The 27,775-nt window shown below is 52.5% G+C and overlaps 1 protein-coding gene and 1 long non-coding RNA gene across 21 annotated transcripts in view; one reads left to right on the top strand and one right to left on the bottom strand.

The window, feature by feature from the left end:
* LOC309872844 overlaps positions 1 to 27,775 on the bottom strand; it is an 802,828-nt gene that overhangs the window by 18,784 nt on the left and 756,269 nt on the right. The window lies entirely within an intron of this gene.
* The window catches only part of IQSEC1 (IQ motif and Sec7 domain ArfGEF 1), a 371,613-nt gene that overhangs the window by 280,774 nt on the left and 63,064 nt on the right, over positions 1 to 27,775 (top strand). The window contains exon 1 of one of the 20 annotated variants that reach the window (XM_082747281.1): positions 1,441 to 1,535. The exons of 16 other annotated variants lie outside the window; for them this stretch is intronic. Coding sequence is in view for 3 of the 4 variants with exons in the window: in XM_082747283.1 (XP_082603409.1) it covers positions 18,085 to 18,149 (65 nt within the window). In the remaining variant the exon portion in view is untranslated. Of the gene's footprint in view, positions 1 to 1,440; positions 1,536 to 17,790; positions 18,150 to 27,775 lie in introns of those variants that run through there. 3 more of the 20 variants (XM_082747283.1, XM_082747292.1, XM_082747280.1) reach the window with 3 other exon arrangements.

Below are 27,775 nucleotides of genomic sequence, written 5' to 3'. Positions count from 1 at the left end.
ACACAAGAGCCTACCACCTGGGTCGAGAAATGGAGCGTTGTCAGAAACAACTCTTCCCCCGACCCCCGCTCTGTGTTCCTCCCCAATCAATATGCCTCAAAGAGTCTCACCATTTCAACTTTTCTGATAATAATGCTCTTGTTCTTGCTGTCTTACCACCTTGCTGAACAATTTTTTACAGTATCCTTCCGTTTTTCTGCTTTGCTGCTTTTCAAGCTGTCTGTAAATAGACTGAAACTGTAGATACTTCTCTGGGTCTGGCTTCTTGGGCTTGAAGTCGGAGCCGTGTGGCTCATTCAGTCCTAAGATGCTACAGTGAGTCCTCGTTGCTGCCGTATAATATTCTCTCATGTCGCTGGGCCACAGCTGATGTAGCTGGTCTACTGTGAAGAACATGTGGGTTGTTTTCAGTTTGGGGCTGTTGTTCTGGAATCTGTCTGTCCTAGGGCGGCGGGCGTACCCTTCCTTCTCTTGCTCATTACCTTTAACAGGGTTGTAAAGTAGCCGTGCGGTCCTTCCCTATCGCGTCCCCTTCTCCCTAGCCCCTGCTAGGCTTCTGATATCAGTCTTTTCCTGTGTTGCTCACCCGGGGCGGGAGGATGGTTTCTCACTGTGATGTTAGCTTGCAGTTCCCTGATTGCCAGTGAGGTCGGGCCATTTTTGTATGTTTATTTGCCGTTTGGATCTCTTCTTTGGTGAAGTGCGTGGTCAAGTCTTTTGCCCATCTTGGGCTGTCTTTTTTATTTTCTTGTGGGTTTGGGGTGGGGGGTTCTTTAGGCATTTGAGACTTGAATCCTTGATCATTTACGTACGTGGTAGATATCTTGCCTTTTTTTTTTTTTTTTTTTTACTTGTTCTGGGGTCTTGGGGTGAACGTCTTCATTTCAGAGTTCTTAATTTAAGAAGTCAAATTTAACTTTTCCTTTAGTATTCATGTCTTGTGTTTTAGAACTCCTTTCCCACTCAGTGGTCATGAATATTCTTCTGTGTGTTTTACATTAGATCTTTGATCTGCCTGGAATTGATTGGTGTGTGTTGTGAAAGAAGGGGCTCATTCCAAGTGTGCGCATGTGCGTGCACACACATGTTCACGCACACACCATTACCCAGCACCATTTGGTAAAAAGCGTGCCCTTTTCCTCATCTGTCCTGCCTCCTCCTCCCCGAATACCCGTACCTTTCCCCAGGAAGGCGGGCAGGAGCCCAGGACCACAGGCTCTGGCCAGGAAGAGCCAGCAGGAGCGAGGTGATCAGGGACAGCCCCCGAGGGCAGGGCGCCGGCTGGGCAGGCACCCCTCCCCCACCAGCCCAGCTGCCACTCCTGCCAAACAGGTCTGTGGGGCTGTGGGTGTCACGTGTCCCACTGGCGCTGACTAGGGCCCTGTCGGATTAAGCAGGGGCTGAGGGCTTAGGACCCACGCTGGCCACTTGCACAGGCCAGGGAAGGGCTTGAGGGAGCTCACCTACCTGGGCCGCCGAGGAGGCCCCAGAGGCCAGCGAGGCTGCGCTGTTTGTGGCAGGGGCACTGGACCAAGGTAAGGGAGCTCCAGGGTGATCCCTGGCCCTGTCTTCCCTGCCCAACTCCGAGTGCCTCCGACTAGAAGATAAACATCCCCTCCTAATCTCTTGGCATCTGGGTCTGTTGGAAGCAGCGAGAGGTAGGAGGTGGAAGGGCCTGGCGTGGGACAAGGGTCTGCCAGATCTCAGGCCACTATGCAAGCTCACTCGAGCTCGCACAGCCTCTCGGGCACCCTGCCCACCCATCTCCCAAGGGGCTCTGCGTCCTCTTCTGTGTCCAGGGCGTGCCTGCTAGATGGGAGGGGTCACTGCCAACCTCCAGTCAGCCCTCCAGATCTTGTTGCCTTTCCCTGGGCAGTGGCCACTACCTGGCCTGGTAGGACACAGCCTCACTGCTCTTGGAATTATTAGGGCAGGGAAGGAGGGAGGAAGTGGGTATAGACTGAGCACCTGCCAGGCACCTCCCCTCGGGTAAGCTTTATTCCTACCAAGCAAAACACGGAAGACTCACCCATTTAATAGACAAGAAAACTGAGGCCTCAGTGTCGGGGGGTGGCTTTGGTTTGGCAGGGGCCTGGGCTGCAAGAATGGCCCTGCCTCCACTAGCAGCCTGCCTGCGTGGCCCCGGAAGTTGCAGACTCTACTCCTGCCACCATGGCCACCACCGCCGGGGGACTCCCCTCGCTTGCCTGATGAGGCACATTCCCTCTGGAGCAGTGTCGCTCCTCCCCAGGGCCGCTCCTCCCCAGGGCTCTCTGAGAACTGTAGGTCCCTACAAGGAAGTTGAGGCCAAGAACAAGACCCAAACTGGGCTAGTGGCTAGGATTTGGGGCGATGTCCCCTGGTTTGTTTAGTGGGAGTGACAATAATAGGGCCTGCCTCTTCAGGTCACTTTGAGGCTAAACTGTCACCATGCAGAAATGGGCCACCAACACGACCCAGCTCCCAGCAAGCACAGGTAATCTCAGCTTTTGGGTATTTGTTTGTTTTTGTTTTTAATGTCTTTGCTTTAAAACTTTTTATTTATTTGACAGAAAGGTAGAGAGAGAAAGAGAGCACACAAGCAGGGGGGAGTGGCAGAGAGAGAGGGAGAAGCAGACTCCCCGCTGAGCAAGGAGCCCTGTATGGGGCTTGATCCCAGCACCCCGAGATCATGACCTGAGCCAAAGGCAGATGCTTGACTCACTGAGCCACTCAGGTGCCCCTCAGCTTTTGTTCTTTACTGAGAAGGTCAGTACTTGAGCTCCCTCCATCTCCGAAATTCTGAGCTCCTTCTGGCAGCTTCCTTTCTTCCTGGACCTCTTATTTTTGGTTTATTTCTAGGAGGTTACTCTTTACTTAGGAAAACAGATACTTGGTAAAAAATATTCATCATTGTAAGAATATACAATGAAACTTCATATGCCCCCCACTCAAACTAAACATGAGGAGCATTTGGGGGGTATACGGTTGGAAATGTTCAGGAGATACATGTATATGTGTGTTTAATCCCTGCAGTGTCTTTTAAAGAAAACACCGGTAGCTTGCTCTGCCCCCATCCTGTGACTTCCCTCTGGGCCTTTAAATCCACCCACTCGGCCAGAGAACCTGACTCCCTCCTCCCTCCAGAAGGCACACATATTTGTGGACGCTGGCACCAGATTTTCCTCGTCAGCAGGACTCGAGGGAGGCTGTAGCCTGGCACGGGGCAAACAGGGGGATCGTTGAGCTGCAAAGAACGGTCCCTCTGTGCCCAGTTGAAGGCCCGAGCTGGAGACCAGCTCCCCCTCCTCCCCACTCCAGCAGATCTGGGTCTGGAGCGAAGGTGGAGCCTGGGGCCCTGGCATGGGCCCAGCCTGGCTGCCAGCTGGCCATTGGGTGACCTTGAGCCAGCCCTGGCCTCCTCCGGGTTCCTGACTCAGTGCAGAAGCCCAGGACATGCAGCAGCTTTTCTGAGAGGAGTGAGGATCTGTCTCCTTGAAGACCCAGGCAGGCAACATGTCATTCATCTCACCTGGGCTAATGCCGATAATGTAGCCTGGAGTTTTTCCTGCCTCCCTATTAAACTTTGACGGTCTTCCCTTGAGGCAACTTAAGTCAGTGTTAAGTTTTGCTGATGTTTTCTCTGTGGGCCTTGTGATTTCTGGACCTGCTACTGTCTTATCTCTGCCATGTAAATCTCCCAGAGGGCTTTTTCTGGGGCCTTCTTTCTCCCAGGGTCTGAGAAAGGAAGGCAGCTGGTGGCTACATGTGGCCCACATGTCTTGCATGCATAGGTATAAAGCCTTACCGGAAGGGCTCCCTGCCCCCTTGAAGGAGGAGAAGGATCCACTGCTGGTGTCAGGAGGGCGGCAGGGACTAAGGGTCATAGTCACCCAATAGGGCAGAGCTCCAGGCACCTCTAGTGCACAGATGTCCAGGTTGAGCACTGTGTAAGAGCACTTGGCAAAGAAAGAACGCAGTCTTTCCAAGCAGGAGTCTAAGAGGCTGTGTCCACCAGAAGAGGGCGCCTTTTACAGAGACACAGGCACAGGAGCCCTGCACAGGGATGGTAGAACCAGCCTTGAGCATGCTCACTGGCAAGGGAGAGATGCCTAGGTGTGGTGGGTTCTCCTCCCCACTTAGGCAGTCTTCTTGTGCTTAGCTTTCTAGAATCTCTCTCCAGAACTCTGTTGGTAACCTCAGGGGAAAGGGAACTCTAACCACTGTCCTCCATCTGTGTGAGCAGCTTGAGCAAACCCAGCTAGGTGAAACCTCAGAGGGAACTGGGCCATATGCCTGGCCTCAGGGGCCACAGGATGGCTTGACTGAAAACAGACCTGGGTTCACATCTCAGCTCGAGTTTTTCTGGCTGTCTACTCCTGGTCAGGACATCTGTGCACAGACCCCCTACTTTATTGTCTGTTAATATCCCCCCCATACCCTCCCCCAGAGCTCAAGTATGAAACACCTTTACCTCTATGCCTGGCCCCTTGAGAAATGAATATTTTATTTATGAAGGCATGTTAATTTGGGGACAGCGACTCACTTGATCTAGACATAATTCATTTCTTCCACAAAGATTTCTCAAGAATCCAGTATGTGCTGGGCACAACTCTGGGGCTGAAGTAAATGTTGAGTCCCACAGACATGCTCCTTATCCTTACCCAGCTGTCTGGTATAGGAGAGGGAAATGCTGTCCTGAACAACATCAGCCAGTTGCTAGGAGGAATTGCTCAGGGGGCAGTGAGGAGGCCAGGCAAGGCGTCCCTGAAGGAGCTGAGGCTTGAAGGTGGAGTCACGGTTAAGTAGGTGAAAAGAGAGAGACATGTGTGCTGAACTAGCATTTTTAAAGGGTGGGTGGCAGGAGCCAACCAAGTAGGTAAGAGGCTGAGGCAGAGTAGGGAGGGCAGAGGCCAAATTTGCAGGGACTTCTAGGCATAACAAGGAATTTGGTGCTTATTTTGTAAGCAGTGAAGAGCCATATTTTGAAGCAGGGCGATGATTTGTCGTTAGACTGAAATGTCAGTGAAAATGGCTTTGAGTCTTGTCTCTGCTTCCTAACCCACTGCCCTTCCTAACCCAGCTGCAAGGGGGCTGGGGAGGAGGATGTCTCAGATGGTTCAGGCAGGAGGGGAGAGGTTTGAATGAGGAAGCTTAGGGTGGGGTCCAGAAGCTGACTCAGCTGCCCCTCTCTGCACCTTTCCCAAGGCTGGGGTACCATGGAGTCCTGCCCGCTCTCTGTCCTGGGGCTGGGAAGGCCAGGATGCAGTTCCCCAGAAGGACGACAGGTGGCGCCAGCCCTCCAGTGGTGAAGGGTGGACTGGCCCAGCCAGGCCCAGCCTGGTGAGAGGTGGGGTTGGGGCTGCTCTGGTCATGCCAGAGCCCACCACCCTTCCCCCTGCTCCTCACCTACACCCCAGTCTGACACCTAAACTGCTGGTTCAATGGCTCCAGCCCATCTTTCCTTCTCTCCAAGGATGGCTCTACCAGCTGTGCCCTAAATTGTCCTTTTAAAACCCAACTTCATTTGCCGCCAAGCCCAACCTGGGATGGCTAGGTGGACCCCCACTTTGCAGGGGAGTGCTGGGGTCCAGGTCTCTGCTCCACAGCCTTGGGCAGTGAAATGGAAATGTGAGGTCCCAGATTTACAGGGTGGACAGGGCATCCGCAAGCCACGTGTGTAAAGCAGAGAATGAGGGCCCTACAGTTAGTGCAGCCAGAGCTAGACAACCAGGGGGCCTTCAGAGTCTGGGAGTCCCTCCCCTGCTTCCCTTAGCCCCCATACCTTGCCCTGGAGTTAAAGCCTAAGGGGAACCAATGTGTGTTGAATGAAGAATGCCCTTTCCAATCAGAAAGCTGCATCCCAGGTGAGGACCCTCATGGCTTGGGCCATCCATTGGTATCAAATCCCAGCTCCCCGTGTTCTGGTGTGTGATCTCACATCTTGTGCAAGTGTTTTGGTCCATCTGGGCCTCTGTCCCTTCTGTAAGGTGCAGACTGTGCTCTTTCTATGGCTGGGAAGGGATCTTGGGAGAAGAAATGGCCTCAAGGAAGACAACCGGGGTCCCAGCCCCAGCGCCCTCGCTCCTGGCTTCCCTTTCCCATGCACGGCGGGGATTACCCTTAACCAGGGGAATAATTACCGTGGACAGGGCTGACATGTTGAACAAATTGCTGTGTGCTTGTAATTACAAATTGCGTTTCCAACACTCCAGGGGTTTCCAAACCTTGATATCTTTGCTATTAACACATAAATTATGCTCATGTACGGAAACAGTGAGAGAGACCAAAATTATCTGTGGGCTGTGTTGCATAAGGGCTGCTCATTATGGACCCACTCCAGGAGTCTGGGGCGGCCCCATCTGGGGCCTCCAGGTTTACTCTTATTTCATAGGGCCATGTTCCCTTACCAGCCCAAGTCCCACTTGGCATGGAGTGAGGCTCCAAGGCTTTCCTGCGAAGCCTGCGGATTGGAATCCCAGCTCTGCCCACTGCGAGCTGAGCGGCCTCAGGTGTACCACCAAACCTCTGTGTGTCTCAGCTTCCTGGTGGGCTGCCTAACAGGGCTTGATAACCACCCACAGGACAGTGTGTGCCAAGCTGCAGATAGCTGCCAACTGCCCAGCATACAGGAGGTGCTCCTTGGGGGCCTGGCCTTCTCCCCTCACAATGCAAGAGGTGCACGTTGGAATGACAGCCAAGTCTTATTCCCAAGAGTATAGGAAGATGGCCTTGACTCCCCTACCACCCTGCCCCTGCTACCCACCAGGCAGGTGGAAGTGTGAGACTCTGACTGTGTGAAATGATTCCAGGTGAGCCCCAGACTCGGCGTCCAGGGACCAGGAACAGAATCACATGGGACCTGGGAGAGTGTAACTCTTCCCAGTGCTCTTTCAGCCCTGCCCGTTATTCTGAGACCAAAGTGTTGGTCCCTGCTAATACGTCTTTAGCACTCAAAAAAGGGCTTTATTGTATCTTGTTTTTATGGGCGTTGTGTAGTCACATGGTCCAACAATTAAAGATAGAAAAGGCACACAGTGAACAACAAACCACCCTCCCAGCCCTGGCAAGTTCCCTCAAAGGTAACCGCTGTCCAGAGGTATTTTATGCATATGTCAGTGTGCGTGTGTGCGTGCATGTCTGCGTCGGTGTGTGTGTGTGGGGGGGGGAGTGTTTACTCCTCCCCCTTCCTTTTTTACCCAAATACAGCATTCATCACTTTACTTGTTTCACCTAGCAATACATCTTGTGTCTTATTCCCTATCAGGATATAAAAAGCACCCTTCTGTTTTATGGCTGCCTTCTAGAACATGAATTCTCTTTGCTTGCTAATGTCTGTGTTAAACAAACCCAGAGCAGGCCTCCAGCACAGGCCTTCTGCTGATAACAGAATCCAAGCAGGATTTTATAACAGTGTTTTAGTTTGGGTGATTTGTTTTTATGGGAAAACTGAATTTATTCTCAGTGAAACTTTTTTTTTATTATTGATGGAGAAGATTGAGTCCCACCCCCCCCCCCATGTAAAGCATGGTGTTAAGTAATTGGTAAACGTGTCCTTTGTGGTCATTGGGAAAACCAACCTAGGGATAAATCCAGGCCACTTCTGTCACCGGAAGTCTAACCTCTTCACCCTCTGGCCTCTTTCCTCACAGCTCACCCATCCCCGTACTTCACACTCCCCATATATGCAGAACTATGATTATATTTTCCCAAGCTCACCAAAGCTGTTCCTATGCTATTCCCTTTACCTGGAGTGCCCTTCTCTTGCTGGGCCACCCAGTGAATTCCCATTCCTGCCACAGATCCCAAGACAGGCCTCACCTCACCTCCTCCAGGAAGCCTTCTCTAAATGGCCATCCCACCTGCTCACAGTCAGTCCTGACCTTGTGCCATCTGGCTCCCATACTGAACTGATGGCCCACCTCAGTGCCCTGACTGACCCAAGAGTCCCAAACTGGAGTAGGCATCAGACCCACCTGGACAGTTGGACTTTGCAATTGCAAAAAAGTCCCAGCTGAGACTGCAACTGTTGCTATTCCTGGAAGCAGCCTTTGAGAACCACCCGTGGAGCAGAGAGAACACAGGCTGAGTGTCAACATGGGTGGGTGCCCGTCCCAGCTCTGTGCTTTAGAGGTTGTGCGTCTTTGGACAAATGACTTAGGCTCTCCGGGCTTCAGGGCCTCTGTTTCCTTCTGCACCTTCTGGTTCCCCAGTCAGTGCCTGACAGACACAGAGTAGGTAGGAATAAATGTCAGGGGCAGTTGTGGGACACATTCAGGAGTGCACATGTTCTCAGTTATGGATTTATTCAGACACTGAATCAGGCATCACACGTATCCCACCTCCATTAATTCCGAATCAGTGGAGTTGGGTCAAGCTGGATGCAGTCTTCGTCCCAGCCAGATGAGAGAAGGTGCTGTTTAAATCAATAACATAAAGAAAATTGCAGAGGGGAATTTTTAACCCACTTAAGAGAGGCTGTTGTTTTAGGAGCACTTAGTGGCATCCATTTGCAAAACAGGCGTCCCTGGCACTTGCTGTAAATGAACGTGTCTATTCATTAAGGGAGAGGGCCACTGGGGCCTTGCCTTGGCTTGGCAACCCCTCAGTAGCTGTTCTGCTGTAGGGACCCATGGCTCAAGAATAAGCAGGCTCCTTCCTTAGCGGCTCCCTGGAAAGACACGTGTCTGAATCTGAAACAGAACAAGGCCTTGCAGATTTCCATATTTCTTCCCCAATGCCCTCACTTTACCTGCTCCCTTTAATACAGAGGGGCCCCAGTTTAAGCAAAGCTACCAGGAAAGAACCAGATAGGTCAAGGATGGTCATTTGCCCTGCTGAAGGGATGCATCTTTTTTTTTTTTTTTATAAAATCTTTGGCTGATGGTTCCTTTATGTACTGGGCACACTGGAGATGAAAATTGGTGTTTTTGAAAGACCATCTCACCCAGCCCTTCCATAATCTATCTATGGTGGAAATAGAGGCGTTGGCTGAGATCGAATAAGACAAGGGTGAGAATGGGGAGCAGGAGCGGAGCCTGCCGTTCCCTTCCCAGCGTGCAGGCCTTGCTGCATCCATGTGGTTGTCCCTGACTGAGAACAACTGTGGTTCAGCATGACTCACTCATTTATCAGACAATTACTGAGCACGTACTGTCGACCAGGCTCCATCTGGATACTGGGGACACGGTGGTAAACAAAGTCCCTCCTTCACAGAGCTCCATTGTGATGGAAGAGACAGACAATAAACAAGTAAACAAGTAATATAAGCAAGATAAATATAGGCTGAGAGATGGGCTTTGAAGGGAATTAGATGAAATAGAGAGAAAGGGGATGGGCTTTACCTGGGGGTGTTCCAGAAGATCCCTCAGAGGAGGTGATGGCAAGCGGGCTGCCGTCTGTTGGAACATGTGTGTGCTGTCTCAAAGCCCTTCACACGTGGGGGTCTCTTTCCCAGACTGTAGCCCTGTGGGTGGGGCTTGGGACCACAGAAGTTAATTCATCCCTGGTGGCCCCACTGAGTGTGAGCTTGCCCCATGTGACCCCACCTGGGCTTCTGGGCTGCCTTAGCAGAGCTGGCAGAAGCCTCAAGTTCTTCCCGGGGCCAGCTACCACCATGCCTGCCTGCTTTTCCCCAGCTGCTCTCCACTCCAGAGGGCAAGCGGGGCATCCCCCGGGAAGAGAGTAGGGCAGAGGGAATTGGGATTTGTGACTGGGGACCTGGGAGCTGGTTAAGTGGGGGCAGAACTCTTGCTGAGGGCCCAGCACTGGGTATCCCACTAAAGTCTTTACAACAACAGTGATATGCCTGGTTATTCATGCCCATTTTACAGAGGAGGAGACTGAGGCTTGGAATGGCAATGCCCAAGACCATACTGCCAAGAAGGGGACAGAGCCAGGAGTCGGACTCCATAGCCAGTGTGGGGCAGTTGTGGTGGGGGGTGGTTCTGGATTTGCTCTTATTATTTCCATGATATCAGCTGAGAAGGGAAACTGTCTTCTGCAGGGGACATCTTGGAACTGGGCCTTGAAGACCAAAGAGAATAGTGTTTAAAGCATAGACTTGGGAATCAGACAGCCCTGGGTTCAAATCCTCACTTCCTAGCTGTTTGCCCTTTTGCACATTCTTTTAGCTTTCTGAGCCTCGGTTCTTTCTCTGGATGATCGGATGAGGATAGTAATAGTGGTATGTTCCTGAGAAGGTCATTGTAAGGCTCATTAAATGAATGATACATGTAAAGCATTTAGCACAGAGCCTCATTCAATAAGCCCTTGGAGTGGGGGGAAGCCTTAAGTAAGTTACTCAGCCTCTCTGAGTCATCATATATTTGTAAAGTGGAAGGTTGTTGAGAATTAAATGCTACCTCTTCTGTAAAGTGCCTGATACAGGGTAGGTGCCGGTGAGGGGTGGCCTTGTGGCTGTCTAGAGAGGTAACAGCCCCAAACTTAAGGAAGAGGCAGATAGAGGCAGAAAGGGGGAAAGGAGGCACAGAAAGACCCATCCCATTGCCCAAGATGCAAGATCGAGCATCAGATGTGGGGGAGCTAGGCTGTGACCCCAACTGGTGTCCCCAGGTGTGAGCATTCCCACTCTGTGGGGACAGTGGTGGAGCAGGGGAAACACTGCCCAGTTCTGAAGGCCTCCGTGGTACCCATCCCTGGCCAGGCAATTACAGATGTTCTTGCCAAGCCCCCACACCACTCCTGCAAGGAGGGTTTCTAGATCCACACACTGAGGCCCCAGGAAGCTGGGGGACTCAGCCAGGGTGACACAAGGGGGTCAGGGGCTGGGATGTGTGTCCAGGCCTACTGGCCACAGGGCTGCCTCTTCACCCTGGGACAGAGAACCGAGGTGGCCTGGGCTCTATCTCAGGTATGGAGGGGCCCAAAGGGTCAGGCCAGAGGATCTGGCCAAGCAGCTTCCCAGTGCTACCAGCCAGGGAAAGGGGGGGGCTGCGGTGGGGTCACTTTGATTGTGAGCCGGGGCTGGCAAGACCACCTGATGGGAACTGTGGTGTGCAGTATGATTTCGAGGGCAGTGGGGCGGGGTGTGTTCGGGGAAGAGCCCTTCACTGACGAAGGTAGCAGCCTAATTAGGTATTTGCTACTAAATGTCTTCCTGATGTCGTCAGGCCTCTCGAATCCTGCAAGAAGACCGGCAGACGGCCACTTCCCATCCACTTGAGTAGAGACCCATAACTCAAGTAGTGGCACTTAGAAGCCACAGGTCTGTTCTCCACAGGCCCTGCGCCCTAAATCCCCAGGCAAGCAGCTCAGCTTACCTGACCGGGCCCAGCAGGGGGACAAGGATGGAGGGAGGGGGCCCCCAAGAGTGGCCGGACTAAGGCGGGAAGCCATCAGCACCTTCTGACCCATGGCCACCCCCACACCTTCCTTCACTTTTATAACACCTACTTTATAATCACACACTGTGTCAGGGGTTGTGGTGGGCACTGGGGACCTGGAAACATAGGGTGTTCTGGGGCTGTAGGCTAGGAGGGCTTCTTGGAGGAGGTGATCATTCCTGACCATTTGGTTCACAGTGTCAGTCACAGAGCACCTGTCACATGCTAGGCTTTTCAGAGTTTGTGTAGCGCCGACCAGTACTGGTAAGGGTTTCGATTCTCCTTGCTTCTGACCCTGTGTCCTGACTATGCGGTTCTGTCATTGCAAGCCCTCCCTAAGGATCTTTTCTTCCAGCCTCAGTTAATCCATTGTCAACTGTAGGCATAGTAGCACCTGCGTCTGATTTTTATTGTTCATTCAAAGACCACAGAAATCATCCTCCTTACACCTCAAACCACAATGGTTCCCTGACTCTGTGGTTTGCTTTGTCAGAGCAGTGGGGAAGGAGATGCGGAAAGGAAGTCAGATGACCAGGTCTTGGCCTGGCCCCAGAATGACTTCGGGAAGTGCAACCCCGTCTTGTAGGCCTCAGGCTCCCCACCTAGTGAGCAGTAAATGCTGGGTCATGGTGACTCCTTCCAGCCCTAAAATTTAGGATATGCAAACATTAAAGCCTCTTCAATCTCACTGTCACAGTCTGGGTCTTGGCCAGCCCAAGTAGCACTGAGTTTTTATGGTTGGGACTCAGCTCTGCTGGTAGCTGGTCATTCGGAGCAGTGGCAGTGTCTGAGCCCCACCACCAGGAGAGTGGACAGAGAGCCATTGTCCCTGCCCTTGTGATGCCCACAGTCCAGGTGAGGGTTTCCCTCTCCACCTGGGAGACAGAGTACTGGGAAGGGCTTTGAAGAGAAGGTGACGTTTGGGCTGAGTCTTAAAGGCTGAGTAGGAGGTTGCCAAGCAGAGGAAAAGGGTAGCCTGGGAAGTAGGAACCGCATAAGCAAAGGCACTGGGACAAAAGAGGGTGCGGTGCATACTGGGAGGAGCTCTATTATAGGGATGGTAGCTGGAGGTGAGGCTGGAAGGCAAGACATCAGGGACTAGATGACAAGCAAAGTACTACCTGCACAGGGGATGGCCATATCGACTAGTTCACGGTAAACAGTCCTACACCCCCTCGGGGCCAACTCCAGCCTCCCAAAGTAAGTTATCCCAAGGTCATTTACTTTACTTGGTGTAGTGCAATTAGGGAAGCCTGTGATTTGCAAGTGGTTTATGTGAAAACAAATGAAATTTTAAAAAGTAACTCAACACTTTGGAGCAGCTGGATTCATCTGGAAACTTTCTGTCCTGGGGGGACTGACTGGCTTCTCTGAGATACCATTTTACACAATTCTGCATTCTGCACAGCTGCCTCTGGTTTTCACAGCATCCAATGCTCCTAGGAAGAAGTTCTATTCTGTAGGGAGCCAACACACCGCCCCCCCCAAGCCCAGCTGTGTGCTGGACTGTGGGGTACTGTGGCCTGGGAGGCAGGATGCCTGGACCAGTGTCAGTGTTCCTAGTACACAGCCCAGGGCACATCCCTTTTTCACTCCAGGCCTCAGTTTCCCTGTCTGTAAAATGAGGGCATGGGCTGCAGGGATGATGACAGAGCTCTCTCCCACGCCCGGCATCCCAGCTGTGCTGTAGGGATGTTCATTTGGTGTTATGAAGAACAACAGAGGAATGATCAACACTGAAGGGGGCAGTCAAATGGGCTCCCACAGATTTTCACGCTGTCAGTAAGACACAGCCTACTCAGAGACAAAGGAACCCAAGTGGCCCGAGAGGTAACTTAAGTACCATCTGGAATTTGGGGTCTTTGGGCACTGGCTCTGGAGGGCCTCAGGGTCTCCTATAAGATGCTAGAACAACTCTGGTCCTGTAGGTTGCCATGATTGTACTGATTTCTTCACTGCACTGGCTTTTTTGGTTTGTTTTTAAGGGAACAAACATGTTTAAAATTTTGAAAACTATAAAAGGGCATAGAGGGGCACCTGGGTGGCTCAGTGAGTTAAGCCTCTGCCTTCGGCTCAGGTCGTGATCTCAAGGTCCTGGGATCAAGTCCCACATCAGGCTCCTTGCTCAGTGGGGAGCCTGCTTCCCGCACTCTGTCTGCCTGCCTCTCTGCCTACTTGTGATCTCTCTGTGTCAAATAAATAAATAAAATCTTTTTTAAAAAGGCGGGGGGTGGTGCATACAGCAAGAAGTCCTCCCTTCTCTTTCCCAGCCCTGTCCCAACAAGACTTCAGGTTTAGAGGGCAGAGGCCCATCTCCAGGAATCTCTGGAAACCCCAGTTTCCCTTCCCAGAGACAATCACTGGTCTATGTTTCTTGGATCTTCTTTAAGAAATAGTCAATGGTTATATGATGCTATATAAGCACACTAGTGTTCTATATATCTTACTATGAGTACATATGATGATTTATTGGACTTTTAATCACAGTGTCCCATCTCAGATCATTTCCTATGTGTATGGTGTGCCACCATATTGTTAACACAGAACTCCAGTAATGGGCGTATAGCCGTGTACCCACTGCCCAGTCCCCACTGAGGGACATTGTATGTCTCCTTCTCCCCGTTCCACTGTTACAATCAACTAATATCCTAAGTCTTTGTACACACAGGCAAGAAGCTCCGTAGGAATCATTTCTAGCAGTGGATCGTCCCAACATGTGGCCATCTTGTCTGGAGGTCACTTGGCCCAGCCCTATGTTTTGTTTTTGTTTTTGTTTTAATATTTTATTTATTTGACAGACAGAGATTACAAGTAGGGAGAGAAGCAGGCAGAGAGAGAGAGAGAGAGAATGAGAGAGAGAGAGGAGGAAGCAGGCTCCCTGCTGAGCAGAGAGTACAATGCAAGGCTCCATCCCAGGACCCTGGGATCATGACCAAGCCAAAGGCAGAGAGGCTTTAACCCACTGAGCCACCCAGGTGCCCCCGGCCCTATGGTTTTAATCACCACCTTCCCCCATGACATTTGGATTCTGCTCTTCCAGATCTTGTCCGTGGTGGGCCTGCACAAGGGCACTGGAGGTCTGGCAGGACAGGCAGGGTAGCTGGTGCCAACTCCCCAGAGGACCTTCATTTATTGCAGGGTAGACGACCTTTTTGTGTGGAGGGCTAGATATAAATATTTTAGGTGTTGTGAGTCATCTATCGCCTTTGTAACTGTTCAGCTTTGTTGTTGTAGCCCAAAAGTATCTGCAGACAATACATAAGTGAATGAGTGGGACTCTGTTCCAATAAAACTTTATTTTAAAACAGCAAACAGTGGGCCGGATTTGACTCTCAGGCTGGATTTATTCAACTGCTGAGCACCTCTGTGTCCCAGGCCCCCTAGTAGGTGTGGAGAATGCTGCAGAGAACAATACAGGCCCAGCTCTGCCTGGCAAGAGCAGTACAGCTCACTGGTGTAATGGGAGAGCAGGTGCAGAGTAAACCCGAGAGTGTCTACGAGGAGTGTCTAACTTGGACTAGGGGCTGGTCAGGGGTGGCTTTCTGGGAGAGGAGACATTGTAAGCTGAAATCCAAAGTCTTAGCCAGGAGTCAGGCACAGCAGGAGTCTGGGGCTTTGAAAGAAGTTTTGTGCTACTGGAGATGTGGCGTGTGTGGAGGGAACATGATAAATGGCAAGGGCTGGAGAGGAGAACCTCAATCAGGGCACAGGCCTGGAGGCAGGCTGTGTGGGGGAGCTGGCCTTTATCTTGACAGCTCTGGGAGAGGGACTGCAAAGGTTGGCCTTGGGGGTGGGATAGGGTGCTATATACGTGTCTGATGTCAGAAGCCGGGGGATGGGAATGAAGTTGGGTCATGACACGTGAGACAGGTCAAGGCAAGCAACTCAGGACTGAAACCCAGGGCGGAATAGTGGAACTAAATATTTTCATGACTTTCTTGAATCCTGTGCCCCTATAGATGGGCTCCTACTCATCCCTCAAGGCCCCATCCCAAAGCCCCTTCATCTTTGGAGCCTGTTATGAGGTAGACTTACAAGCTTCTTCCTCCAGATTATTATAACATCATACTGAGGGACACTTGTCGCATCAGTGTCTCCCACTGAGGCCTCAGATGACAGGCACAGAGTAAGCACTAATAAATGCTTACTAAATTAAATTAAACAGGAAGATGAATTCTCCAGGATAGTTGTGGTCCATGAGCCATAACTTAGAGTTGAGAAAACCGAGACTCAGAAGGCTAAGCAACTTGCCCAAATGGAACATATAAGAATTCTGCCCGGTATAGTCATTTTAGCAGAAAAATTGGCTTTCTTTACCTTTCCAGGCTGAACTTTGTTGTTTGCCTCACGGTTCCCTAAATTATTAATCCGCAAGGCAGTTAACTGAGCAGAAACAAGAGGCACACTTTGTAGAAAGATAAAACAAGAGAATTAAGAGGCATTTGGTTTCCAGGGACTCCATCCTCTGGTATTCCAAATGCTAACAGGGAAATTCAACCCCCTTCTTCTAAATCCCAGCCGGAACAATGTCGCCAAGACCATCCTGGCAGGCGGCTATGCCGTGGGCCTGGACAAGTGCCTGGAATTCTTGGAGAATCCAGGTTGTGAGGCTGTCGGTCAGAGCCTGTGTCTGGAGGGCTCCAGCAGCTGGGCTGGGGGAATTCTCTTGGCTCCATTTATTGCAGCCTATTTTTAGAGGGCTATTCAAGCTGGGGTGGGGGTTTTCCACCACCACCACCCCTGCAACTGTACAATTTAAAGCCTATCCCCTTCCACCTCCCATTACCCCCCAACCAGGATGCAGGACATGGTAACAGGCTTTGAGCAGTGCATGTCCGAAGTCGTTTCCTTCTGGAACCCTTGTGTGTAAGTGCTCTTGTCCATCTCCCTGATTCTGGCCATCTTGGTGGGTGTGAGGTGCTCTCTCATTGTGGTTTCGACTTGTATTGCCCAGATGATTAGTGGCATTCAGCATCTCTCCGTGTGTCTATTGGCCATTCATATACCTTTTCCGGAGAAGTGTCTGTTCAGATCCTTTGCCCTTTTTCTAATTGTCCCAATTATCAATTGAACAATTATCGATTGTTCCAAAATTGGGTTATTTGCCTTTTTATTGTTGAGATGGAAGAGTTTGTTATATGACATGGATACTAGACTCTTATCAGATATGTGATTTCCAAATATTTTCTCCCATTCTGAGCATTTATTTTTCATGTGCAAAGACAGCATCAGAAGCAGAGAGGAGAAACGTGGAGATGGGCAATGAGGGGCACTAGATTCCTGCTCAGCCTGTTGCCTGGGAACCCTGGTACACTAAACTGGATCTAGGGACGGCCTCTTCCGGTGCTACCAGCTGGGCCAGCCCAGCCCTCTTCCTTCATTGTCCCCAACCCTACTCCAGTTTCCCCATCTGGGAAAGCACTCATCATTAGACTCTCAGCAACACCCCTTCCAAATGGAAGACTCAAAAAGGCACAAGATGATGTCCCTGCATTAGTGGCTTCCTACTTCTTCCTGACTTCTGCAGTTGTGCCAGCTGCGTGGCCCTCCAGGAGATAAACTTGCAGCTGGGGCAGGTGGGGTTTTGATTGTGTCTGTGTCTGCTTGATGTCTCCCAACCACATATGGACATTCCACAAGTTGGGTGCTGGGCCCTATGCCTGCCTTCATGAAGCCCTAGGACAGATAATAAACAAGTAAATATGCAAATTGAGAACCGCAAGCCAGGATTGCTTATAGTAGGGAGAGAGGAGCAGCCTGGAAGAGAAGTGAGCGAAAACCTCTTAGAGTTAACCCAGTTAAGGTGAGCCTCAGTTTCCTCTTCCGGAGGAAGATGTTGTCTTGAGGACCAAGTGTAGGTAAAGAGCTCTAACAGCAAATCAGGATTACTCCAAGCCAGCCGTGGGAGTCTGAAAGTTGTCTCTGGGTGAGGGAAAAGCAGGGTGTTGAATGGGGTTAGGGAAAAAGAAGCTGCTTTCATCAGATCCTCACCCAGAAGTCCCCAAATGGGTGTCCCCAGCCTCAGGATGGAACCCATTTTTTTTCTCTGGGGCAGAAACATCAGAACCCAAAAGTCACAACATCCCGGGAGCAGAGGTCTCGTTTTATAAGATGAGGCCAAAATTAGGATTGGCAGAGATTGGCGCCATAAACAGAGTAGGCTGCAGTTGGCTGGTTTGGGTTTTATATTTGCTGTGCTTATGCCTTGAGGAGCCAAATATGTATTTGGGGGGACTCTGTTTTGGAGGGAGTGCACAGCCCTCCCAGAGAAGGGCCTAGCTTGCCGGTACAGGGGTGCTTTTGGTCAGCTAACCTGGCGGAGACGATCCTGCCTGCCTACTTGGCTCTGATCGCCCCGCCCCCTTCGCGCAGCCCCGCCCCCTTCGCTTCCCCACGAGGCTCCGCGCAGCCCCGCCCTCCCGGAGCAGCCCGGCCTTCGGGCCCGCCCCTGGCCCCGCCCCCTCCCGGGCCACATTCCTCCGGCCGGGCCTCGCTCTGCGCCAGGCGGGCGGGTGGCCGTGGCGGCGGCGGCGGCGGTGGAGGGGAGGGCTTGGCCGGCCTGGGGCTAGGAATAGAGCCGGGAGCAGCGGGAACCGGCGGGCACCGGGCGGGGCGACCCGAGGTGGTCGCGTGGTGGGTGGTCAGGTCTCTCGGTGGTCGGGTGTCGGTCCCGGTATCTGCCGCCCCAGCGGGAGTCGGCAGCGCTCGGCGGGGCCTGGGTCCCGGGCGCTCGGCCCCGTCAGCTCCCGCCGCGGCCGCCATGTGGTGCCTGCACTGCAACTCCGAGCGGACTCAGTCCCTGCTGGAGCTGGAACTTGACAGCGGGTAAGCCCGTGGCCGCGGGTCGGGGGGATGGCGTAGTGGGGGGTGGGGGAGGGTGGCGCCGGGGCTCGGGCTAGAGGGCCTTGGGGAGGGGCTTCATGGAAATGGCCTGGCGGGGCAGGGTGGGGGTGCCAGCAGAAACCCAGTCATTGCACGGCTGCGGGCGGTATGTTGTGGGTTTGTGAGAGAGCCGGGTCCTGTGTTGTGCCCCGGTTCGTTAGCGCCTGCTGGGGCTCTAAGTGTAAGTGTGTGCCAGAGAGGCTGCGGGGATGGGTGTGCCGGGGTGCGTGAGACTGTCAGGATGTGTGTGATGAGTGCCTGTGTGTGAGGGAGGGAGAAGGGCTGACGGGGTGGAGCGTGGCTGTAATAGTATGTGTGCAACCAGCCCAGGGACCTGAGTTTGTGCGTGTGAGAAAGAGACGCTGTCAGGACAGGAGTGTGTGTGTGCGCCGGCGCGTGTGTGGATGTGCGCAGTCGCTCCCAAGTGAGTGTCGGGATGGGAGCTGGTGTGGGGGTGAGTTTCCATGGGAGAAACCGTGAGTATCCGGTGCCAGGCAGGAGACCGTGGACTGGATGGAGTGTGGCGGGCGGGTGTCTGTACTTGTATCTGGTTGGGGCAGGCGGAGGCTGCCAGGGAGTCTTTCTGGGGGCCTAAGCCAGCCCCTGGGCCTGTGTCCAGGGTTTTGCATCAGCTCTGTTGGGGAGATCCTGGGCAAGTGTGTGGGGGTTCGAGGGATTCTTTCACCGACTGGGGGTTCAAGGGATTCTTTCACCGACTGTGCACAGGTGATCCAGGTGTGCTTCGGGGTGGGGGGGTGGGGAAGATAGAGGACCCAGGAGAGCACTGGAGAGCCTGGAGCCCTGGGGGGGGGGTGAGATCTGTGTGGCTGCTGCTGTCGTGTTGAGGGCGGCTGGGAAGGGTCTGCTGTTGTGATTGGGTGTATGCGTGTTTTCAATGCGCCTGGTGTGGTCAGGGATGGAGTCTTAGTGAGAGGGGTGGAGGGGTGGGAGTTTGAATGTGTGTCCCAGAGACCAGCGCTTTTCTGCTTTGGGGCCTGTGGGTGGCTGCCTGAGTGTCCAAGGGCCCGTATTTATGGAGAGAGAGTGTGTATGTGCTGGGAATATCGATTTTCTTGCACCGCTCGCCAGTGCAGCTGCCCCCTGAGCTGTCTGCAGGCCCCTTGGAGGAGCCAGGCTGTGGGGCGGAGAGGATTTGTTGACAAGCTGACTTGGCTTGTGTCGGGCCCCCGGAGGCTTGGGGGGCAAACCACCTGCAGTCGTTTGATCTCTGAGTTCAAAAATTCTGCAGCGTGTGTCTAGCAGTTGCACTGAGAACATGTATATGTTCCCCTCTGGCCCAGTCCTCGCCCCAGGGGCCTGGCACTCTGGGCCTGATGCTCCATGTGGGGTTGTGGGGGTGTGGTTCCCAAGAACCCGTGGCTTCTTTGTGTCTGGGGGGCAGAGGCTGGGCAAGCTGCAGCTGCAAGGCCAGCTGTCTGAGATCTGTGGCATCAGTCCGAAAACGGGGGTCACGATATTCATATTGCACACGTGCTACTGTCTTACGCAGCTGTCCCACCCAGTATCGCATGTACATTCTTTTCCTTGTGGCTCCGGCATCCCCATATTGCAGGAGAGCAAACTGAGGCTGAGCGCTAAGTCTTGTCGGCACCAGGGCTCTGCAGTTTAAGGAGCAGCTGCTGTGAGCATTCCCTGTCTAGGCACTGGAGACATAGCAGTGAGCAAAACTCAGAGTGCTTGTCCCTGTAAAGGCCAGCACACTTGTGGGGACACAGTCAGCATGCTCCGCAGGCGATGTCTCTTTTCCCGCTCCCAGCTGAGAGAGACTGCGGGGTGTCCCCAGTGCCCCTGCTTGAGACCTCTCCAGTGTCACCCTTCCAGTTGGGATGTCCATAGGGACCGCTTTGGCATATTTCCCAGTCCTGCATCCCTTCTTATTGGAAGTCCTTCTTCGAATCTACTCTAAACCTTCTAGCTGCAGGGAAGCTTGCTTGAGTCCTTTTGTTGTCAGAGTTGCTGATGAACAGCTGCTCCCCCAGTCTCAGAGCACAGACCAGGTGTCCTGGAGATTGAGAAGACCTTCTGCAGCACAACCCAAGGTTCGCCCTTTGGCCTCGGAGCAGGTGGAATCACATTTGCTCCAGATTGTCTGGTATGCAGTTCCAAAGAAAGCGGGGTGGGGGGGGGGTGAGGGGCAGAGAATCAGCCCAGCTCCTGACCGGCAGAGGCTGGCCAGCTTGCCCCCCACCCAGAGCCCTCCCAGCTGGCCATCTCTCCCTCTCTAAACCCAGGAAGTATCCAGCATGCTCCAGAGACCTCAGGAGACCCCCAGTCTGTAACAGGTCTAAGATAACCCCTCCAGGAACAGCCATGCCACCCCGTAAGCACTGTGACAGCACAGGTGGCCCCCTTTGTATGGCAGCACTTAAGTGCCCTGCTCTTTGAGCCTCAAAGCAGCCCAGGTCTCTCCCCACCATCCCTTTCTAAAGGGGCATGTTAAAATAGGGAATCCAGTGACCTGACCAGGCTGTTACCAGGGTGGTAAGAGAAGGGGAGCCTGGAGAAGAACCCACATGTTCTGCCAGAGAGCCTCTGGAGGGCCCCTGCCAGCCCGGCCAGGATTTTCAGGCTTTTGCCCAAGGAAGTCGGACTATGAACTAGCTGTGCTAATATTTACACAGCTTCAGCTCAAAAACATGGACAAGACTGACAGCTGCACCATCAAACCGTGTGATGGCTGGGCAAATAGGTGTTTGTGGAAGGGACTGAACAGCCCCGCCACCCCCACCCCGGGCTCTGGGAGCTCAGGTGCACATGTGTGTGGGTGTAAGCTGGCCAGACTCTGTGGAACGAGGGATCTTGGTTTGCCAGGAGAATCTGTGAGGCCAGGAGCAGCTCAGGGCATCAGCAAAGAAGGGAAACAGACTGCGTTTCAAATCCCAGCTCAGCTTTGTGACATTATGCAAGTCACTACACCACCTCAGAGCCTCAATTTCCCCCTCCGTGGAAGGGACTGGTACCCGGCTTCACAGAGATGCATGAGGACATGTCTGACAGCCCTCGCCATGCTGGCCAGCCCCAGGCCTTTGGTCCGAGGTATGATTGTCCAGGTCAGCACTCTGCTCTTCCCGCTGCCAGTGACCCAGGGGATTTTCTTCCTTCCCCTTTTGTAAATTTCCTCTGAATTGCAATGACGCTTGGAATGTCTGCCCAGTGGGCTTGCAGCAGGCCAGAGGCCTGGGGAGAGCTCTGCAGAGGTGGCCCAGGTCCCCAGTGGAAGTGTGTGTATGTGCCGTGGGCAGGGGGAGGATGCGCCAAGGCTGTTGAGTGTGATTTATCATTTGTCCTCAAAAGCAAATCCTAATGACTTTAAAGGCCATTAAGGTTCTTTTTTTTTTTTTTTTTTTAAAGATTTTATTTATTTATTTGACAGAGAGAAATCACAAGTGGGCAGAGAGGCAGAGAGAGAGAGAGGAGGAAGCAGGCTCCCTGCTGAGCAGAGAGAGCCCGATGCGGGACTCGATCCCAGGACCCCGAGATCATGACCTGAGCCGAAGGCAGCGGCTTAACCCACTGAGCCACCCAGGCGCCCCCCATTAAGGTTCTTGAAGAATTAATTGGTGCAGGCTTCGAGAATCTGGCCACTCCCACTGTCTGAGCTACTCCCGAGGAGCAGTGGATGGTGATTATGGTGGGAAGCATGGCACAATGACTCCTGGACCTGCCATTCGGCTGGCTGCTGTGGCTGTCCCCCTGAAGGGGCAAGTGCCCCTTTAAGTCATGAGGCCTTTGTGCTCCCATGCCTGCCCAGCACAGTACCCGGCCATGTGGTAGGCACAGCCAGGCAACAGCAAGTGACTGCACCCTTGGCTGCATGTGTGCTCCCCTGGGCATGGGGGTGCTTTGTTCTCAGGAGTGATGCGTTGGGACCCGTTGTTGCACTTCCTGTGTTCCTCTCTTCACTCCCTAGCTACCGCGCCCCTGCTCTGTGCCAGACCCTAGGCTAGATGGAAAGGAACCGAGATTCGTCATGTGAAACTGTGTATCACAGAACCCGGACAGGTGGGGTCCCACAAGGCCTACTCTGCCTCTCCCCAGCTGTGTGGCTTTTGAGGTGGCTTGATTTTCTCATCCATGAAATGGGACTAAGAATTACCTACCCGCAGGGGATATGCAGCTTTGCCTGGTGACTCACACCTATTCGATCCCTGGCCCAGTAGCCAGTAGCCAGCAACACCAGCCTCATCACCACCTCTTCTCTTGAGAAGTGACTACTGAGTTAAAAGTGGTTCATCACAGTCGTCTTTTTTGCTGGTTTCTGGAGCTACGTGGCTTTTTGTGAAATCTCTTGTCCTTCAAGGAGCTAAGGCACGATCCTAGCATCTCTGACTTGGATATCCTTTTATGCTTTCTTTGAACGTAGCTTTTGCTTCCCTGCTCCTTGATGGAAAGGGACATTTTTTGTATTTTATTTCCTTGTTTTGCGCCTTCCTAACATGGCGAGCATTTAATGTGAACCGGAGGACCAGATGTAGAGCCATAGCAAGAGTCCCCTCCTTGTCTGTCTGGGTGGGGAAACTATGACCACATTTGTTTTTTCCTCTTTGTTCAAAGGTCAGTATAATAATAGTAATCGCAGTGGTTGCCATTCAGCTCTGCGCAAAGGACTTAATTCTCAAAGCAATCTGTGAGTAAGGGCTTCTGCTCCCACTTGGGGGAACAGTTGGGGAACAGTTATGTGACTTGCCCAGGGTCACTGGCCAGTAAGCCTCGGAGCTGGGATTTGAACTCAGTTCACCTGGCTTTGGGGTCTCTGCTCTTCATAGCCAGGTTGTGCCTCCTCTGGGGTTAAGTAATCTTTAGCAAAATCTGTCACCATCATAAATGGAGCCTTTCGTATCTTTCCCAAGCCGTGGAACAGGTAGGTGCCTGGGATCTCCTGGTGTCAGCATTTCCAAAATGTCCCACCTTTAGGCTGGTTTGAGGACGTCTCCTGTTGTCTTGCCAGGCCCCACGATCTTCTTCCCCATACAATCCGGTGGGGTTCTGAGATAGTGCCCTTTGGCCCTGACCACTTGTGCATTCTGAGGATAACACACTTGCCCCAGGCCAGCCGCAGCAAGGAGCAGGGTCTCGGCGACAAAAGCCAACCATCCCCAGACTCTCTGCAGGCCCCTTGCAAACATAGCCAGCTTCTGCATGGGGAGGAAACCCAAGGCCAAGGCCTTTGACGTCATTAGAGGACACACATGCGTGTGGGCTGCTGAACTTGCTCCCATGAGAGAGAAGCACTATTAATTTGGAGGAGTCCCTAGCTACGAGGCAGCCTCCGCATTCAGGCTCCCAGAATTGCCTGTTGGCTGAGTTGGTCCAGGTCTGTCCACCAACATGAATACTTTCTCCCCAGTGGCTGTTTTAAAAGATGGAAGCAAATGGTGTTTGCGTTTCTACTTCTGGCTGAGAGGCTAGGCTAGGTGGTACAAGAATGAAATGCGTTAGTACACGTGAAACATTTAAAATGGTGCCTTATTGTATTATAGTGAGTGCTCAATAAATGTTAATTATAGTCACTGTAGTTGTCACTATTTATCCTGATTATTACTAAGCTTGGAAGGTCTCTCCCTCCAGAGGGCTGAGAAGAGCTCACTCTAACTAATTTTTGGCATTCAGCCTCCCTAGAAGCCCTGGCATCAGTCACCTCCTCCCATCCCCTTCCTGAGCCTCAGTTTCCCATCTGTGAAGGGGGTGAGCTTCGTGACGCTTGTGGTCATTTGCTGAGGGAGGGTGTTTGACCCAGTGTTGTGGGGAGTGGGACAGATTCTGTCATCAGCCTGTCCTTAACCCTAATCCCAGCTTCTCACACTCTCTGTGATCTTGGGCATGTTCCTTGGGCTTTCTGTGCCTCGATTTCCCCATTTGTAAACTGCCAGTGACAGGAGGAGCTCATGGAGTTGTTAATCCGCATGAAGTGCTTAAAGGGTACACAGTTAGTACCTGAGAGGCAGTAGATTTTAGCTGTGACGTCAGGGCTGCCAAGGCCACTTGTGGGGAAACTGGACCATGGTACTTGTTCAAGAGAGATGTGTTGCTAGACAGGAATGTGTTGTCTGTCTTTCTGGACACAGACAAGGCCAGGGGTAAGAGCATGAAGGAAGAAGAGGGGTGGTAGTTTTGGGGGGAGCCAAGTGAGGGTAGGGTATTGCTTGTGTGCAAGGTGGTGGTACCTGGGAGTGAGACAGGTCGTAAACTTGGTGACATGGGACTAAAGGCCATGGTCATGTGCATGTGCTTGTAGCCTGCTAAGAGAGGGTGATCCAGAGTGTTTTAGAAATCACTTTGCCCATGGATTGGAAAAATTGCAAAGTAAGGGGACTTGGCTCTCAGTTGGAGTGAAGACTTCTTTGGATGGGCAAGCAGCCTACACCCAGGGCAATGGAGAGACCCGCCTGGAGACACTGAGGCTGATGCTCCAGCCCCATAGTGCCGAGGTGGGACAGGGTGGCAGGGTGTCCAGAGTCCTCAGCTGGTGGCCGGTGCTGAGTTCTGGTACTTAGGCAACTCTGGCATCCTCATTCCACTGGGGCTGCTTCTGGCCCCTAATGGGGCTAAGAGCTCTGGAGCCCTGCCTCAGGACCCTCGCTGTGCTACTCTGCCCTCCCTAGCCAGCTCCAGCCACCAGACAGAGAGGCAGCTGGCTACAGTGGAAAGATGGTGGCATTGGGGCTAGAGAAACCTGGCCTGAGTCCCAGTTCTGCCCCTCTCTGAACAAGTGGCCCAGGCAAGGTGGTCCCTTCTGTGAGCCTTATCTGCCAAGTGGGGATCCTGGTGGGAGAGGCGGTTGTCAGAGCAGACACAGCAGGTGCCTAGTACATGCTGGCAGAAGGGGACAGGGTTCAGCTGGCTTTGGGCAAAGCCACGGCTGTTTGTGATGGGTCTGGAGTTGGCATGAGTTTGCTACTAGAGCTGGAACAGGCTACAGAATAAAAATGATAATATCTGACACTTGGGTGGCCTTTGAATTTTACACATACTTACCTTATTTGAACCCACCCCAGAGACTTTACGATGTTGTTGGTATTATTCCCACTTTACAGACAAGGAAACTAAGGCAAAAATGAAAATCATGTCTGAGCTACGCAGAAAGTAGATTTGGTATTCTGGTTCATGTGTCTTTCCTGCTCCCTGACTTTGTTAGGGGGTGGGAGGGGGTGGGCCTTAGAATGGACGGAGAAATAGGGGCGGGAAGGTAAAAGAGTGGAGAGAACCTGCAGGGTCCTACCGGGCCCCAGCCCTTGGATGGGCATAGCGGTGTGTTGTCACTTGGCAGAGACCACAGAGGACACCCTTGGAAGCTCTGGCAAGTGGCCTTGAATCCCAGAATCAGTGTGTGCCAGCCCCAGGAGGTCCTCTGGGTATAAGAACTGTCCTCCACATTCCCTAGGAGGATTTTCCACAGAGAATACGAGAAAGGAGGAGCTAGAATAGTGCCGGACTTTCAGGTGTCCAGTAAATGCTGGTTGTTCCTATGATTCTTATTGACTGCTATCAACTACAGTTGTTCCTGCTGTGATTTCCTGGGGTAGGCCCTGGACTAGATCCTGAAGGGCAGTGAGTCCCGTGCGGGGGGTTGGAGAGGAAGTGTTTGGGGAAGCGGCTCTTTCCTCTGCTGTTACCAGAGGAGGGCTGGGGGAGTGAGGGGTTGTTGTGCAGCCGTGCAAACTCCAATTCTCTGTTCCTTTGGGGCCATTGACTTTTCTAAGAGCCATAATTTAAATGGGCAGGGTTTGCAATTTTGTTTTTGTTTTCCTACTTAGTAAGACATGGTAGAATGACCCGGGAAAGCCTTGAGGAAGGCAGTGGCTTCTTAGCACTATTTTGAACTTTTCCTTATGGACTCTTATTTTCTTTATTATTTTTTTAATATTTCATTTATTTATTTGACAGAGAGAGACACAGTGAGAGGGGGAACACAAGCTGGGGGAGTGGGAGAGGGAGAAGTAGGCTCCCCGCCAAGCAGGAAGCCCGATGCAGGACTCGATCCTAGGACCCTGAGATCATGACCTGAGCCAAAGGCAAAGGCTTGATGACTGAGCCACCCAGGCGCCCCTCCTTATGGACTCTTTGAACCGTATACAGAAGTAGAGAGAATAGAAGGGTAACCCCCATGGGCAATTGTATTTCATTGATCCCATGTTATTTTAAGACACATACCAGACATTTTGATGTTTGTAATCAGGGACCTGTCCTGTGGAGGTGGAGATGTCAAGTTGCTGGGGGTGGGTTCCTGGGACAGAGCCCTTAAGTTCCCTCAACAGCCCTTGGCTGTGTGGCCCAACTGGGGAAGCCAGAGCCTGGTCCAGTTTCCCAGCTTCGTAGACCAATAGTGCCTGCTACATTCAGAGAAGTCTGTGTTGGAGACCAGGTGTCTGCAGGTGGCCAGGGGAGGCCAGGCCTGTGCCATCTCCCTCATGCAGGGCTTTCCTGGGGGAAGGACTGGTTTCAGGTCGGGAGTGCCTAAGCCATCTGCCTTCATGCCTAGGCTCCCTGGGCAGGACTGGCGCTGCTGAGTGTCCCCATGGGCCCTGCCTCTACTCCCCTTATTGCCCCTTGCCTAGAGGTAGAGTCCAGTGGTGACACCTGCCTTTGCCCCGAGAGAGGTTGGCCCCTCAAACTCACTTGGCCTCTGGGCACACACTCAGAGCAGTCTTTTTGGCTGAAGAGTCCAGGCCCTCCCATTCCTCCCCTGACACTGTGTCCACACTGTGCTTCCCTCAAGCCTCTGCCAAGGCTATCTTTCCTTCTTGCCCTGTGGGCTCTTCCATCCACAGCTTCTAACGATGCTGTTTTTGAAGCCTGGCCCATGACAGGTGCTCAGTAAATTTTAGTGGCGATAGCTGTATTAGTTCAATAGTATTGTAATATATTCTTAGGAATATTATTATTACTACCCCTAATGTCTTACACAGTGCTTGGCACACAGAGGGCCCTCAACCAAATTTAGGTTAAAAAAAAAGAAAGAAAGAAAAACAGGCAGCGGGACTGAGTCTCACCCCAGTCCTGCTCTGAGCAGGACCAAGCCCTGTCCACTCACCCCTCACTGTCCTCAGGTGCAGATACTGGGGTAGGGCCAGGTGGGCAGGTGCCTATCTTCTGAACAAAGGGTGCTCCTTGAGGCCTTTTCCCAATGTTGCATGCTCACAGTCTTACAACCCCTCCCTTCACCCTCAGGGCCCCCTGTGCACTGTGGGGAACAATGGTCCTATGTTGTGATAGTAACAACAGCTACCTGAGCCCTTCTGGGTAGCAGGGCCCCGGCTGAGGATTTGTGTCTGCATTATCATTTGTGACAAAGACAATACTCCCCATTTGATGGCTAAGAAATAGAGGCACAGAGAAGAAAAGGCACTTACCCAAGGTCACACAGCCCCTCTCTGCCACATGCCAGACCGGCAGTCTACAGGGAAGGGTTGTGTGTCAAAGCTGCAGGTGCAGGAGGGTGGAGGGCAGGAGGCATTCCCTACTCTGGGCCTTTGTCCTTCCCCCAGACCCTTTCTTTTCCTTTCTTTCTTTTTAAAGACTTCTTTTTTTTTTTTTCCCCCTTAAGTTTT

The sequence above is a fragment of the Mustela nivalis genome (genome assembly GCF_964662115.1).
Source record: "Mustela nivalis genome assembly, chromosome: 1".
NCBI classification, from domain to species: Eukaryota; Metazoa; Chordata; class Mammalia; order Carnivora; family Mustelidae; genus Mustela; species Mustela nivalis.
The sequence above is the reverse complement of the archived record's forward strand: the minus strand, read 5'-3'. Positions and strand labels throughout refer to the sequence as shown.